Below are 17,155 nucleotides of genomic sequence, written 5' to 3'. Positions count from 1 at the left end.
CATCTGCTCCCTTGTCCCCGAGGATGCAGGTAGCCCGCGCCGCAGCCATGGGACTCCACATTGCCAGCCTTGCCTGCTGGGGGGGGCCTCCGCCAAGCCTGCCACGCGCCCCGGGAAGGGTCTGGGGCACACACTCCCCCATTCACCCGACGAGGCCCTTGCCCCCCTGCCACTGCTGGCCCTCTCTGCCCCTGCTCTCCCGACACCACTGCTGAGTATGCTGCACTCGCCCACGCAGCCTTCTCCGCTGCCCTCCACATGCCCATTTTTATAAATGGGCTTTATTACTAGTTCTAATATAATGCCTCTTGTGGCGCAGAGTGGTAAGGCAGCCGTCTGAAAGCTTTGCCCATGAGGCTGGGAGTTTGATCCCAGCCGCCGGCTCAAGGTGGCTCCGACTCCGCCTTCCATCCTTCCGAGGTCGGTAAAATGAGGACCCAGCTTGCTGGGGGGTAAACGGTGATGACTGGGGAAGGCACTGGCAAACCACCCCGTATTGAGTCTGCCATGAAAACGCTGGAGGGCGTTACTCCAAGGGTCAGACATGACCCGGTGCTTGCACAGGGGATACCTTTACCTTTACCTTTAATATAATGCAGCCCTATTTTCTTTATAAATATTCCATCCCAAACAGTTCCGTTTTATTACTGCTGAAAGATTTAATTTCTGTGGACCTAACGGAAGAACTGAAATCTAGCTACATGCTGTAAACGGTAATATTTTATTATATAGCTATGCAATCCCCAGTAACTTCTCAAAAAAATATTTTAAGAAGAATTTTCTGTGTATACCAGTTCCTTTTAAATATCTTACAAGAGAGAGGACCAAACTAGACCAATATGTTTTTAAAGCATTGTAGGGAATGAGAATGTGATGGACTCCCAGTTTGTTTGTTGGCTCATTTAAGGAAAATAGCCACAGTGTATAGGAGTGTATGCTTGATCTGAACCCTAACACCCCCCCATGTGGACATTCAGAGATAAGGCAAATTTATCTGGTAGGAGGAGCACACCATGCTTCACGCCATGCATAGGGAAGCAGTCAGCAAAGGTGTCATATTTTCAGAACTTGAAGTATTTCCCCAAAGGTGTCATCTAACATGCATCTCAAAGAATATCCAAACACAGATGTTAGAAGAGCTCCTGCCTCGTGTGTATACAGCCTGCTGTTTTTTAATGGGCATATCTGCCTTGTAACTGCAGATAAGAAAAACAATCTGATTTACAGAGCAGTTTGCTTCTAAGCTATTTATTTCAGTGAATTTAAAAAGACTTAGCTCTGTTTAGGGTGGAACAGCTTCCTTTATTTGGTCATTTTCAGATTCTGTTATTTCATTTGTTATCTTGCTTAGCAATTTTTGTATTAAGCAGTAGCTGAAGTTTTCTTTCTAACATCTTCTATCAAAAGCATTGCTTCTTTGAACCAAGTTATCTACCTGGTTGATTGATATGAGAAATGAGATGGGAAATTGTTTTAATTGTACATTTCCATGTCACTGAAGAAGTGAAATAGTTTAAGAAAAAAAAAAGAACTTGTTGAAAACATCTCCCAGACCATGAAACAGAAGTTGTAAATTCTAAGATGTTCTCCCAAGACAATTTTTTTCAATTTTTTAAGGGCTGCTACAATGATTTTCTCTGATGTTTTATGCAGGACTTCAGAGATATATCTTTCTCTCAAGAAGAACTCGTTGATGAACCAGATGTGGATTTGGGGAGACAATTTCAGCGTTCTCAAAATGAGACAGATGCTGACAAGGAGGCATGGGAAATGCATGAGTTTCTGAAGCCTCCAATGAAGGATCTTGGTGAAGACAGAGAGATGCTAGTGGATGAAGACTATTATATAGACCAAGATTATTATAATTGTGTGCCATCAGATATAAAAGAGCTGGCTTCATCTACTGAGGTGGACTTTGATAGCGCAGGGTTATGGGCAGAGGAATCAGAATTTATCAAAGTGCCAGAATTGAGTCATGTGATGGCTATTAGAGCTGAAAAGGCACCCCATTGCATATCTAGAGAAGAAAAAAGGGTAAGAGCTGTTAAAGTGTTGTATTGGTGTGGAACAAGATATTTACTCAATAATAGATATCCCTATTATTTTTATCAATCATATAGTAAACAAATACCCATCAGCAGAGGTCCATCTATTTGCCACAACATATAGATGGACCATTATGTCTGAGGCAATGGTATTTTGTATTTCTGGTGTTTGAAGTTCTGGAGTTCTGGCCCTGCTGATACACCTCCTGATGGCACTTGGGGTTTGGTCACCGTATGTCATGGAGTTTTGGATGGGTGGGTCATAGACCTGATCCAGTATGACTTCTCTTATGTTCCTATCCAAATAGTGTGGAGAGTGCTAAGACTATTTAAAAAGTCTCTAGTAGATTTTGTTGCTATTGTGATACAGAGCATAAACAAAGCCAGTTGCAATAGCTATTATCTGGAAAAATGAATTATTTTTGTGGTCATAGATTTTTTTTAGAGTAATCTGCTTTTGCAGTATGTGTCAATACTTGTGAGTTTCAATTTTAAATTGCCTTCATATTTTCCCCCTGAAGCCTGAAGAAAACACAGACAGCAATTCACTATTCCTTGGAACCTCAGCAAAATGCAGACAAGCAAACAGTTTGCTGGAGAGTCAGGAAATGAGTAAGTAATCAACAGAACAAAATATCAGCTGGAATTTGAGTTTGTATATCTTCATTTATTGAGTTTAATTAAAGCATGACTTCTGTTTCTTGGGGACTAGAAACCAGACCCAGGGATAAGAATGCATTTTAGAAATCTGACTGTTTGCACACTTCATTCTGCTTACAATTTTCAAATGCTGAAAAGAATTTGAATTTTTTGTCAGGTACTCCATTAGTGATATGCAAGAAGAACTAATTTAGGGAAATATAGGCAAGATTGGAGCTAGGTTGTGAAATGTGAATTGTGAGGCTTTCCAAGGGCAAAGAGGCTTATTTGACATTGGAGCTGTAGCCCTGAACCTCAGGAAGCTAGTCTTCTGTAGTCATTTATGAGCTTACCTGGGTTTCTCAGAATGCAGAACTCAACCTGATTGGTGGGTAGTGAGCAAAATAAAAATTGTAACACAGTCCTTAACTGTCTGAGAAGGAGAAGAAGAGTCGGTTTTTATTCCCTGCATTTCACTACCCGAAGAAGTCTCAAAGTGGCCTTCTCTTCCACTCACCACAACAGGCACCCTGTGAGGTCAGGGCCAGGTTATCCATGTACCATGTGCTACAGGCCCCATGCCTCCAGGAGACTATGGCCACAGCCTCTCCCTCCCCCCTTTTCCCTCTTTAAGGACAACTCAGAGTGATATCCCTTTCCACTGTGGGAGGAAGGCCCATTCCCAGTCTGGCTGCTCTTGCCAAAATTGTACTCTAATAAGGCCCCACAAACCCTTAAACCAGTCCTGTGTAAAGTAGGTGGGGCTGAGAGAGCTCTAAGAGAAATGCTCTGTGAAAACAGCTGTAAGAGAAATGTGACTAATCCAGGGTCACCCATGTGGAGGGGTGGGAAATCAGACTTGGTTCTCCAAATTACAAGCTGCTGCTCTTAACCACTACACCAAGCTGGCTCTCAGTTGAATTGATTTGTTAATAGTAATCAGTAATACAATTTCATGGATCTGAAAGGGCACTACTTTTGTCATAACATAAGCAAATATTTAACTGGGCATGTTGCCAAAAACGGCACTCATGGGTTGAGTTCTTTTCATACAGGCATAATGTGACAACATTGCAATATTCATTGCAACCTGTTCTCTCTCTTGTTCCACAATTGGCTGCAACTAGCTGGGACAGAGAGACGGCATGCATTACTGGTAAATAATGTAAAGCACCTAAATGCTGTGGACAAAGTGCAGAGATTCAACATGAAGTCACTATTTTGGTAGAAGACCTATGTCTAGGATAATGTCTACTTCTAGCTTCACTGAGGCTGAATAGGCGTCAGTATTATGCTTCCAGAAGTAATTGTCTGTCTCTGTATCTATTTTGTGCACATATGTCTAATGTGTATCCCCCCTTGAGTTCACATTCCTTACTAGCAAAGCTATCTCTGTTCTCTGTGTGTTTGCATCTAAATCTCACTATAATGGAATGATAATTTATCTCTTGTTACTAGATACTGAGACACAAAGTGACCATAAAGATCCTCTATGCTTCAACACTGACCTTAAAGTTGCTGAACAAAGTAAACTGAAGTCTGAAGACAGTGACTTTTCCAGCTTTCAGAATTCTGCTCTTTCTAGAAGTCTGTTTAGGTATGGAAAAGCTGCTTGGATGGAAACGTTTAATTGATTTCCTTGTACTTAGGTAAACTGTAATATTTTTTCTTGAATAATCATCATCAAAAATCCCTCTAAAATTGGGCTGCCCAGCAGAGCTTCCCTGCACAGTACCTTTAAACTGAGCCGCATTGCTGGGCCTACAGGGAGAGCTCTCCCCACAGGATCAGCTGTTTGGCAGGTTCTTGCGGATGGTCTCCTTAAACCAAGCCTCCCTACTGAACCTGTGGAGAGAGCTTTCCCCACAGGAGCAGCTGTTTACCAGGTTCTGCAGAGTAGTTCATTTAAACCAAGTCTCCCTACTGAGCCTCCCCACAGGATCAGCTGTTTGGTGGGTTCTGCAGGCCAGGCCCTTTAAACTGGGCCACGTAATAGAGCTCTAGCTGAGCCTGGGAGGGAGATCCTTCCAGCAGAGCTCCAACTACTTGCTGATTTAAAGGGATCCAAAAGAGCCTTAGCTAAGCTGTGGTTTAGCTGTTTATCAGCTTTGTTGCTTCTTTTTTTCCCTTGGCATATTTTGTTGCAGGTATATTGGACCTGAGATTTCTGAAAAGTCCAGGATCCAAATACTCTATTGATCTTGCGATCTGGCTTTCTTTGGGAATCTTGGGATTTTATTGGGTCTAATATACCCAAACTGAAAAATACCAGGGGGAGGGCCTATTGATACAAGCCCTGTAGCCATCCTAAGTTAAACATTCTCACCACAAGGTCAACTATATCAAGATGCAAGGCTGTTTTACTTTGGGTCAGGTGCAGGTTCCATGTTGCCCATGACATAAGGATGGAGTAGTTTAGTCATCCACATGAGCTTCAAACTCTACCTGTATTACTATACAGTAATAAGCTTTGTTATACAAGCAACAGGCCTCTTTGGTAACACTGTTATTAAAGCAAATGATAGTCCTTGTACTTTTTTGACTCTGAATTCTATCCTTGTGCTTTGACTGTAGCCAAGAAAGAAGAAAGCATAGTGTGTTCTCCTCCTTTCCCCTGTCCATATGTTTACAGTCAATTGTATCTTAATGTTGCAAAATCTGTGTTTCCTATATTATTATATGCTGATGATGATGCAGTGGTTCTCTCAATCACAAAAATTAGTCTTAAACTCTCTTTACGTAAATCCTTCTGTGATTTGAATTCCCTAGCTATCAATTTTGATAAGACCAAAATTTTAATATTTTCCAAATCCTGGAAGCATGCCACTTGGAGTGTTGCAGGAAAAAAGATTGAACAGGTTAAGTCCTTCAGATATCTGGGGCTTCTTTTTCATTATAACCTAAAATGGTCTACCCATCGTAATACTAGTCTTTCCTTGGCCAAGAATAAATCAGAGGCCATCTGTCGTTTCCACTTCCAGAAGGGCAACCACTTCCAGAAGGGCAACCAACTGTGGCTCTTCGGGTTTTTCAAGCCTCTGTGATCCCTCGACTGCTCTTTGGGATTCCTGTATGGATCCAGTCTCTGAATAAAGAAGCTGACTGTATGTCTGCGGCCTTTTACAGCAGAATTTTAGGCTTAGCGAATTCGGTAATCTATTTGACTCTATGTGCCGAGCTGGGTCTACACACTATCGAATCACGTGTTTGGATTTTATCCATCAAATACTGGCTCCATCTTTTCTTTAGCCCTCCGCCAAATAGTATCCTTGCACTTCTTCCATCTGACCATTGTACTTCAAAATGGTCTCAGGCCATTGCCTCTAAAATTAAATCCATAGGCATTTACGATTCTTTAACTAACTCTGTAGAGGATCATATTTTCCAAAGAAGAATCCAGGATATTGATCTCCAGATAGTTTATGCTGGTGCAGGGGGACCGTGCTCCCCATGAGCTTTTGGTGTATCCTATACCCCAAACACTATGGCACACTATTTTTCCAACCTTATAATACCTTCAAACCGCAGAGCGTTTATGTTAGCCAGACTAAACGTATTTCCTTCTGCAATGGTTGAAGGCAGGAATAGGAGAATTCCCCACAATGAAAGAATCTGCAGGTATTGCCATACAGAACCAGACTCAGTTTGCCATATGATTCTGCGATGTGAGTTGCTGTTGTTGTTGTTGTTATTATTATTTAATTTTTAGACCGCCCTTCTCCAAATAGGTCTCAGGGCGGTTTACAACATAAACAGTTAAAACACAATAAGATCCCCATAAAACCCCAATTAGCAACAAACGTTCTGACTTGATCTCCCCACTTCTTCCCTTCCCTAATGTCTCAGATGGCAGGGCTCTTGAATTGCTGCTTATTGATAATTGCTTGGAGACCACTGAACGGGTAGCCAAGTTTTTATCTATAGTAATGACCCATAGGGTAAAGAAGTAAACATCACTGGCTTCATCTTTTTGTATTTGCTGCTCCCTTGCCTGCTGTAACTTTCCTCAGTTTTTTAGACTTGTATTACAGAACGGATTTATATCGTCAATGCCATTAAAGGTTTTTGTATTGTATTGTAATCTGTGTTTGCATTTTTGTACTTATAGGGACAGAAAATATTTATTTCTTATTTTAACATTTGCTCCATAGATTTTGAGATGTTTTTGTTTGCAGGTGCTTTTATTTTTGTAAGATTTTTACTAATAAGCACAGGCATATTAGACAGCAGGTTCTCACAAATTTGCATACTTAACATCTTTATTCTAGGCATCAGTATATAAATAAATGCACTGTAACCTATTTTTGGAGAGCTGAAATTTGTTTTCATTTTATTTACTTAGTGAATTGCCTGAAAGAGAAGAGGGAGAAGGGGAGGAAACTCCAGTCTTCAGCCACTGGGGACCACCACAAATGTATGTTGATAAATGTTGCAATATTTCTTCTGCCTTAGAAAATGTTGGAAGCTCTTGAGCATGAAGTTTTGACTTGTCTGAATGTTTCATCTTTTTCCTGAGACTCTGTTATCTTGACCATTTATTTTATCCCATGCTCAAACAGCAATAAGGTAGATGTAAGCTTTGGTAAATACTGAAGATAAAATGAATGCTTAGCAGATGTTACACTGAAAAAGTTTATTTATATAATGTGGATTTCTAACAACTTTCCTGGTTTCCATTGCAGCTGATTTATGCAGTTAAATATTTGTTGATTCATCTGTGGATTACTGCTACAGATCCTGCTATCAGCCGTTCGAATCTTACTTGCAGTTGTTTAAATAGAGCAATTACACACACATGTATTTTAACAAAATTTGAGTCCAATAGCACCTTTAAGACTAATAAAGATTTATTCAAGGCTCATGCATGCATACGGATGCCCATACCATGAATAAATTTATGTTGGTCTAAAAGGTGCCATTGGATTCAAATTTTGTTGTGCTACTTCAGACCAACATGGCTACCCACTCGAAACTACATGTATTTTAAGTATGTGCCGAAGATGAATGTATGATGCCTTCTAACAAACCAGGCCCATTGGTCTATCTGCTCATTATTTATGTAGCAATAATCTGCCATTAAAATATGGTGAATATAAGCTAGACATTTCTGCTATGGGAACATAAGTTCCATGCCTCTTTTCTCCTGATGTAGCCCATTCCTGTCCAAGAAATGCTGCTTCTTGGGACAGGAGACCTTTGAGAAAGGTAATTAGGGGCAAACATGGTAGAAATTATACCTCTATGTCTGTCAGTGGAAAATTTAGTCTGGATCCTTGAGCAGTCTATTATGTCAAAGGCAGCAAAGAGATAAAATACTATTCACAGGGAAATGTGTCCCTTATCAACAGATAAATGTTATCCATCAGTGCAGCCAGACGGTAAGGTAGGCGCCAGGCAAACTTCAAGAGGTTGATATCAGTACTAGGCTTGTCACCAATTTCCTTAATAGGCAAGAATTCTACTGCAGATGTTCCTGTCCTGGAGGGCCGAGTAATACAGAACAAATGTGGCCTGGGGATCAACAGAGGGTCAGCTCTATTTTTTAAAATATAATTTGTCTCTAGATTGTTTTTCTATTGGAGAAAGCTCTGTTCATATAGTCACCTTTTGTAGCATCAGATGCAGGAATTCTGTGATACTGTAATTTGCAAGTTTCAGCACGAGCAGAAAATGACAAGAGTTGGTGAAATCCCACTTGGCTTTAGCATACAAATTGTTCTCACTTTAAAAGATTTCTGTTACACTTTACAAAGCACGATGTGTTCAGTTTGCACCAGGAACAAGTTCAGCTAAATTATTATTTTGCATTCCTTAGTGTTGAAATATTCCGAGCCCCGCATGTGCCCCTTGGCATCAGTATTGTTGGGGGACATACAGTTATAAAGCGCCTAAAGAATGGAGAACAGCTTAAAGGTATATTTATCAAGCAAGTTTTGGAAGACAGCCCAGCAGGAAGAACAAAAGCTCTCAAAACCGGTGATAAAATACTTGAAGTAAGTTGTTTTGTTTTAAAGAGAGTGCAATAGTTCACAACTGTCTGTGGGATCAAGCATTACTTGTACTTGGAAGAGAAAATTAAATCTCGAGGAGAAATCTAAAGAATTAACTACTTTCCTTCATAGGCATTTACAGAGCAGCTTCAACTGCTAATTATATATATATATATATATACTAGAAATTAAGCCCACTGTTGCTGAAATACAGCGGGCACTAGAGCAGGGGTAGTCAACCTGTGGTCCTCCAGATGTTCATGGACTACAACTCCCATGAGCCCCCGCCAGCAAATGCTGGCAGTGGCTAATGGGAATGTTAGTCCATGGGCATCTGGAGGACCACAAGTTGCGCGAGAGCATAGGGAAGAATAAGGGAGGAAAGGAAGGTTGAAGAAGAAGAAGAAGAGTTGGTTCTTATATGCCGCATTCCCTACCGAAGGAGGCTCAAAGTGGCTTACAGTCGCCTTCCCATTCCTCTCCCCACAACAGAGGGAAGGAGGGATGGGATTGAGAAAGGGAAGGAGGGATGGGATTGAGAAAGGAGGGAAAGGAGTGGGTGAAGGGATGAATAGAAGGAATAGAGGAAGGAAGGCAGGAAGTGTGCTAAAGAGGAAGGGGGAAAGCGGGCAAGTGAGAGGGAGAAAGAGATAGGAAAGAAGTAGATGGAGAAGTAGAAGAAGTCAGGAAGGAAAGAAGGAAGGAAAGAAGGAAGAAGGAAGGCAGGCAGGGAGGTAGGTGTACTTGGAGGGGACAGGGGTGTGTGTGAAGGGGGGGAGTCACGAGGGGGGGTCGAATTTGGAGGGAGAGTTGGGGGGTGAAGAGACAGAGAGATGGAGGAAGCAAGGGAGAAGGAAGGAAGGCAGCCAGGGAGGTAGGTGGACTTGGAGGGGAGTGGGGGAAAAGGAGGGGGTATTTGAAGGGTCCATGGGGGGGAGTCACGAGGGGGGGTTGAATTGGGAGGGGGAGTTGGAGGGGAAGAGATATAGAGATAGAGGAAGCAAGGGAGAAGGAAGGAAGGCAGCCAGGGAGGTAGGTGGACTTGGTGGGGAGTGGGGGAAATGGAGGATGGTATTTGAAGGGTCCGTGGGGGGGAGTCAGGATGGGGGGCAATTTGGGAGGAGGAGTGGGGGGAGGGGCGGGAGAAGGCTCTTGGGCGGGGGGCAGGGCGGTCTTCTGCCATGCCCAGTAGCTCCTTAGCAGCATCAAGGATGCTGCCAGGGAGTGCCTGGGCCCAGCAGAAGGCTCTTTGCGGCAGTGGGGGGCAGGGCAGCCTTCTGGCGGTCCCAGGGGCACCCTCACAGCGTCCTGGACACTGCGAAGGTGGCCTGGGGCCAGCAGAAGGCTGCCAAGCAAGGGCCCTGGGGCGGGAAAGGAGCAGGGAGGCCGCATCCCCAGTTGGAGGAGAACCCAGGCGGAGGACTCACCATGTGGCCATCCCTCAGTGTCTGCGTGGTGACTCCCCGGCCAGGCCAAGCAGCCAATGTGGAGCTTGGCCATTGGTTGCTTGGCCCTGGATGGACACTCGGAGCCGCTTTGCGGCTCCTGATTGGGCCCTCTGAGTTTTTATCCCGGACAGAGCTCGCCCTTTCTCCTCCCACATTGCCCTTACCCTTTTATTTAATACCGCGGGAGCGGTTACAGATGAATACATGATTTGCAAATGAGCAGTACCTCTTTATTTGTATATAGTGCTAACATTCAAAGTATGGGCTCAAGCACACCCCTGCAGAGATGTGAGTGCTTCTCACACAGACACAGTTCCCCTGTTACAGGGGATATTTAAGTCCATACTACATATGTTAATGATATACATTCTGGGATCTGTGAATGTTGGTGAGGATTAATTATTGGAACTATGTCATATGACTGAAATCTCCAAGAGAGATTTGTGTAGTAATTTTTTCCCCTGGTCTCTCTTCCCCCTCAGATTCTAAATTGCTCTCAGTATTTTGAGTGCAATAAGAATGATTGGCTGTTATTAATATTAACGTTTTTCTTTTAATTTATGAGCCAATATTTTTCTGTATACTTACAAAGTCTGTCAAGTGTGTACAAACACGGTCTTTATCTGCAGAGGGAAGCCCCATTTACTCAAGTTTGTTAGAAGAGAAAAGAAGCTGGAGGAATCTGTAGAATCAGGCATGGGGGTAAACTGTCAAGAAGTTATTCCTCATAAATCAAATTTCTGTATCTAAGGTGTTATAAATTTATATGGATCTGTGAAGACCAGAACATGAAGTTTCCTTGTACTTTGTCAGATCACTGATGCCTCAAAGTTAAGAATGTAAGAGAAGCCATGTTGGATCAGGCCAGGGGCCCATCCAATCCAACACTCTGTTTCACACAGTGACCAAATCTAGGGGCCATCAGGAGGACCAGCAGAGGAGCGAGAACTCCAGAGGTCCTCCCTTTGTTGTTCCCCAATCACAAGAATACAGAGAATCATTGCTGTGGACATAGTGCTCCATCTATATGTTGTGGCTAATATCCATTGATGGATCTCTGTTCCTTTAGTTTATCCAGTACCCTCTTGAAGCTGCCTATGCTTGTAGCCACTGCCATTTCCTGTGGCAATGAACTGTATGTGTTAATTAGTCTTCAGATGAAGAAGTACATCTTTTTAATCTGTTCTAAACCTACTGCTCATTAATTTAATTAAATGCCCATGAATTATTGTATTATGAAAAAGGGAGAAAAGTGCTTTTTTCTCTATCTTTTATAAGTGAATTAGGACTCTTAATTAGGACTCCTGGTCACTTACCACCAGTTTGGACTTTATCAAAGTATATTATAATTATAATAGCATCTGCTAGGTCATCCCTGTTCACTCCTTTGAAGAACTTTAAAAGGTTATGAGACAAGATGATCCCTTACAAAATCCATACTGATTCTTCCTCAGTAGCTTAGAATCATATAATCATAGAGTTAGAAGAGGCCATACAGACCATCTAGTCTAACCACCTGCTCAATGCAGGATCAGTCTAAAGCATCCATGCTAAGGATCTGTCCAGCTGCTGTATAAAGACTGCCAGTGCGGGGGAGCTCATCACATCTTTAGGCAGCCAGGCCCCAGATCATCCTCGTCTCTCTCCTTTGCACGCTTTCAATTTTGTACACAACCTTTTTGAAGTAAGGCCTCCCCCAGTATTCCAGGTGCGGTCTGACCAACGTGGTATACAGCGGGACTATGATACCTTGAAATTTTGATACAATGCCTCTGTTGATACAGCCCAAGATTGCATTTGCTTTCTTTACCACTGCATCACTGTCTCCTCATATTTAACTTACAGTCCATAAAGGTAAAGGTAAAGGTATCCCCTGTGCAAGCACCGGGTCATGTCTGACCCTTGGGGTGACGCCCTCTAGCGTTTTCATGGCAGACTCAATACGGGGTGGTTTGCCAGTGCCTTCCCCAGTCATGACCGTTTACCCCCCAGAAAGCTGGGTGCTCATTTGACCGACCTCGGAAGGATGGAAGGCTGAGTCAACCTTGAGCCGGCTGCTGGGATTGAACTCCCAACCTCATGGGCAAAGCTTTCAGACGGCTGCCTTACCACTCTGCGCCACAAGAGGCTCTTACAGTCCATGAGGACCCCCAAAATCTCATACATGCTGCTACCCCAAAATGTAGCTCCCATCCAGTATGCATGCTTCTCATTTTTGTGATCCAGATGGAGAACTCTGCACTTAACCTTATTGCATTGCATCTTGTTCTCATTTGTCCACTTTTCCAGCATGTTTAGCTCTCGAACTCTTATCTTCTGGAATGTTCACTGCTCACCCAATTTGGTGTCATCTGCAAATTTAATGAGGAGTCCCTCCACCCTCTCGTCCAGATCATTGATAAAACTGTGTTCTTGGTACCGAGCTTTGGGCCACCCCACTGCTCACCTCCTCCAATCTGATGAAATACCACTGGCATCTTGTAGATCAATGTGCCTACTAATTCTTTCTTTAATAACAGATTCCACCAACTTACTGGTGTTGACATCAGACTAGCCAGCCTGTAATTTTCTCGATCTCTTCTGGAACCTTATTTAAAAGTGGGCGTTATATTAGCTACCTTCCAGTTCCTGAGAATAGAGGCAGATTTTTATGATAGTGTGCATATTTTTGTCAGGAGATCTGCAAGTTCATATTTGAGTTTTTTTAAAACTCAGATATTTCATCTGTGCCTGGTGATTTGCCAGTTTTAAATTTGTCCGTCAGTCATAGAACTTCCTCCACTATCACCTCAGTCCCTCAAATCTTTTGATACCCCCTCCTGAAACTGGCATTTTTGGAGTGGGCAAGCAACTCCCATTATCCACAATGAAGACAGAGGCAAAAAAAGTTTTCTGCTTCTCTGCTATTTCCCTATCATCTTTTGTAATCCTTTTGCCACTTGGTTATCTGAGATCCCCATTGCCTCCCTGGCTGGTTTCCTGCAGCTAATGTATTTGAAGAAATTTTTATTGTTAAGTCTTTATATTTTTTGTAATATGTTCCTCATAGTCCCTTTTCCCCTGTCTTCCATTTTATTTGCTAAAGCCTGTGCTCTCCTCATTAAGAGTAACCTTCATTAACTAGGCAGGCCTTTTATTATACCTATTAGTGCCGTTCTCATATTGTAATTTTTAAATATTCTTTGAGCTCCCAGAGATGTTTGACCCTCCTTACCTTTCTTTACAATTTCTTCTATATAAGCTTCCTCAATTGAGAGAAATTATCCATTGTAAAATTAAATGTGGTTGTGTTTGTCTTTATTGGCAATTCCATATTTACATAAATGCTAAACTTAACATTATTATGGTCATTGTTCCAAATGCTATGGCTTTTACCTCTCTCAAAAGTTCTTGAGCATTTTTAGAACCAAGTCCAGGATTGCCTTCCCCTGTCCTTGAGAATATCTGAAAGCCTAATCTTTTTCTCCTAACTTGAACAGTATTGGCCCAATCATTGTGCGAGTAATTAAAATAATCTATTATGACAGTTATTTTAGCTGGCTGCTTTCCTTAATTCTTTTGCTGTTTTGAAAACATCCTCTAACTTTTCACCTGGCGGGCAGTAAAATACTCACAGAGTTAAGCTTTCTTTGAGGCTCAGTATTTCGACCCATAGTGTTTTTATAAGTGAATCTGAGGCTGAGGTGGCTGACCTAGAGAAACAGATACATTCAGCTAGGCACACAGATAAGTCTCTTGGGGACTTGTTAGATGTGTCCCACTCTGAGAATCAGGGACATAAGGGTCAAGGGAAAACTGGGCAACAAACTGAAGAGAGGGGAAATATTCCCTCTGAAGAGACCCCTTCTACAGTTGGTGAACAAATAACTTTTCTCATCAAGGAACCATCCCTGGGCAAGGAGGGAGGGGGCTCTTGGTAGTTGGTGAATTGATCCTTAGGCATGTAGATAGGTTGGTTGCCAATCCACGTATTGATCACATGGAGACTTGCCTGCCTGGTGTGAAGGAAGTGGACATTACATGTGGTCTAGATAGGCTGATAGACAGTACTGGGTCATAGTACATGGTGGCACTAACAGTGTGGGGAAATGCTCTGACACCTTGTCGATTTCAGCAGCCTGGTTCCTTCTCAGGACCAGTGGAAGCCACCTGTTTTGGACAGATCCAGCTTTTTCCAAAGAGCATTCTTTCTGTGCTATATTAGGAAAGTTTGGCGTGAAGGGGTTGCATCATTGATTCTCTCTAGGCACCACTTCAGCAGACCAGTTTCCTCTTCTCTCCCCCCCCCCTTCAATTACTCTCCACATACTGTGCTGAAAGCAATGAGAATATTCAATCCTCCTTAGGCAGTTTGATGCTGAGGAGGAACATTTATTTTCAAACAATTTCCAGGCAGTACTTTTTCTCCACCTCTGAGTGTATCCTAAATATGCAAATACTGTTTTGTTTGTGGGTGGTTGTCCTTCATTGCCATAACTCCTTAGCTTTCAAGTTTGTTACAAGGAGCAGAGATATGAAGGCAGGAAGTGTAACTAGTAACTAGTACACCATATTAAGGCAGCTATAGAACAGACTAATATGAATAAGTTTAGATGAACCAAACTTAATTCTATGAAGCAATTGTCTAGGAAGTCTGTCTTTGATTTGTCTTCATGTACAGATGTCAAAATGTGAGTGGATGTCCTGCAATGACTTGCGATGCTCAGTTTACCTGGCCAGAATACCTGAGGGCCATTTTATAGTTTGTTGTATCAATCTAATGCTGTTGAGGACAGTTTTTAATTGTGAATTTTGCTAAATATATTTGGTATGAAAACATTTGAGTAATGTTTTAAAGGGTTACATTTCATTGGTGGAGAGAGTCTCATTTTGTGAAAGCTACAGAAGAAAAAAAAACCTTATTTGCTTTGCAGGTCTCTGGAATAGATCTACAAAATGCTACTCACGAGGAAGCAGTGGAAGCTATAAAAAATGCAGGCAACCCCATTGTGTTTGTTGTTCAGAGCTTGTCTACTCTTCCTAGGGTGAGTTACCTGTTCAGTTTCCAGATCTTCATACAGAGTAGCATGCATTTATTTGATAATTTCTTGGAGAGAAATTTGGCAAACCCAAATAAAAATGCATTCAGATTTGTATTCGGTACCTAACCACCAGTTAATGGGACACGGTATCCTTGGGGGATAAGTGGGATATAGATAAGAAAGCTTTCCTGTTTGTTCTAAAGAATTCAGTTAAGAAAACTGTATATTGCATCTCCCGAGTCCTGGTGACAATAATAGCAACAAACTTAATAATTGTAGATTAAGGTTTTACTTTGCACTTGAAATAGTATGATTGAAACATAATAATTGGAACTGAGAAATAATTTGTAAGATATTACATTTGGGATGCATTATATATTTAAAATATTTTATGCCCTGCAGATCGTTTCTGTAATAAACCCCAAGAAAAACAAAGATCACAGTGATGAAGATGTGGCTGGAGAAACTGAGAAGGTATTGTTGATGTTATTTCTTGCTTTCCTAAGTAATGTATACTACAGGATGCTTTGTCACTTAAAATACAGAAGAAAATTGATGATATTTTGGATGAACAAAAATGGTATTTTATTTCCACAAAAGGTTTAAATTTTACAAAAAGTTTATTATTTAGATAAAACTTGTTTAAGATGATATACATGTGGCATCTATATAATTTAACTCCTTATAAAACACAAAAAAGGTTTGAATTGAAAGCAGCAGAGGAAAGTAGATGATGGTTTTGCAGAACAGAAAAGGCAGACTGATGGGACTGTATTAGAGCTAAGATATATTGGGAGAATGTGATTAAAATAAAAGAGAGTCATATGAAACCAGAGATAATTTTATTAAATTATCTTCCTGAACTGAAAGGAGAATGTCTAACTGTGGTCTTCCACAGCAGCAAGGAGGAATGTGGCTAAAGTTTGGAAGAATAAGAATCCACCCAATCTGAATACCCGAGGCAATAGAGTTAAAGGAACTTATACTTTGATTAAATTGATATTAAATCTCCCTACATTTTTGTTATTCTGATATAAGATTATCTGAGGGCCCACTATGTTAAGGTTGGATAAGGAGTTAAATGCACTAGATTTTGATGATAGGAATGTATCTAATTCAGGTTGGGCTTGTTGTTAAATATGCTTTTAAATCATCATTTTGTTTTGTAAATTTTATAATATTGTATGGATTACCTATTTGTTATTTTGATGTAGATGGAATATTGTTCTTAATAAAAAAAAATAAAAATACAGAGAAAAGTTAAAAGTTCTTAGATAATAGTTATCTTGTTTGTGTGTGTTGGTAGTATGGGGATGGTAAACCATTTAATATGTATTCATTGCTTACTGAAGTGGAATATGAGTAAAGGCAGGATCTCAGAAGGTGCTTAATTAAAGAAAAAGAAATTTGAGTATGTCCTTATATATGAAAGAGTCAATAATGCATTTGGGTGAAATATGAAGATGAAATATGGGAAGTAGCCACCAGGACCTCACTCTGCGGTTGCCTATTTTATCTAGATAGTGAATCCATGTAGGACATTCCAAATTGTAATAAATTGATCTCATTTTCCGGTCTAGAATACTGTACTAAGTTGACTTTTGAGGCTCCACTTTCAAACTTCAAGGAATATTTCCAGCCCAGGGTAGCCAACTTCCAGTTGAGGCCTAGTAATCTCCTGGAATTATAGCTCAACTCCATACCATATAGATCAGCTCTCCAGGCAGAAATGGTTGCTTTTTTTTGGGGGGGGGGGGTAGACATGGTTGTTGTGCAAAAAAAGGTTTGAGGCCTACTACACAAGGTTGTTGTACAAATAAAACAGGAAGGAAAAGAACCCTCAAAACAGCATCCAGTTTCATCTGCACAGCAGCCTTGTGTGGTAGGCCTCAAATTTTCAGAGAGAGATGGAGACATGTATGGCTTGGCTGCGTCTTCCCTCCAGTAGCGAGGCTGGCTGCGGCATTATTTTAAGTGAGAAGGGGCTTTTCTGTGGCCTCCTTGTGAGCCAA

At 41.4% G+C, this 17,155-nt stretch overlaps 1 protein-coding gene and 1 long non-coding RNA gene across 9 annotated transcripts in view; one reads left to right on the top strand and one right to left on the bottom strand.

Annotated features, from left to right (window-relative positions):
* The window catches only part of PATJ (PATJ crumbs cell polarity complex component), a 209,433-nt gene that overhangs the window by 61,693 nt on the left and 130,585 nt on the right, over window positions 1–17,155 (top strand). For all 8 annotated transcript variants that reach the window (XM_077333525.1, XM_077333520.1, XM_077333524.1 and 5 more), the window contains exons 20-26: window positions 1,654–2,034; window positions 2,567–2,657; window positions 4,143–4,281; window positions 7,027–7,098; window positions 8,500–8,677; window positions 15,036–15,146; window positions 15,546–15,617. In XM_077333525.1, the coding sequence (XP_077189640.1) occupies window positions 1,654–2,034; window positions 2,567–2,657; window positions 4,143–4,281; window positions 7,027–7,098; window positions 8,500–8,677; window positions 15,036–15,146; window positions 15,546–15,617 (1,044 nt within the window). The remainder of the gene's footprint in view (window positions 1–1,653; window positions 2,035–2,566; window positions 2,658–4,142; window positions 4,282–7,026; window positions 7,099–8,499; window positions 8,678–15,035; window positions 15,147–15,545; window positions 15,618–17,155) is intronic.
* Window positions 1–17,155, bottom strand: part of LOC143835601 (uncharacterized) — a 38,483-nt gene that overhangs the window by 6,800 nt on the left and 14,528 nt on the right. The window lies entirely within an intron of this gene.

Source organism: Paroedura picta, chromosome 4, assembly GCF_049243985.1.
Source record: "Paroedura picta isolate Pp20150507F chromosome 4, Ppicta_v3.0, whole genome shotgun sequence".
Taxonomy (NCBI): domain Eukaryota; kingdom Metazoa; phylum Chordata; class Lepidosauria; order Squamata; family Gekkonidae; genus Paroedura; species Paroedura picta.
Note: the sequence above shows the minus strand (reverse complement) of the source record. Positions and strands in the feature narration are given on the sequence as shown.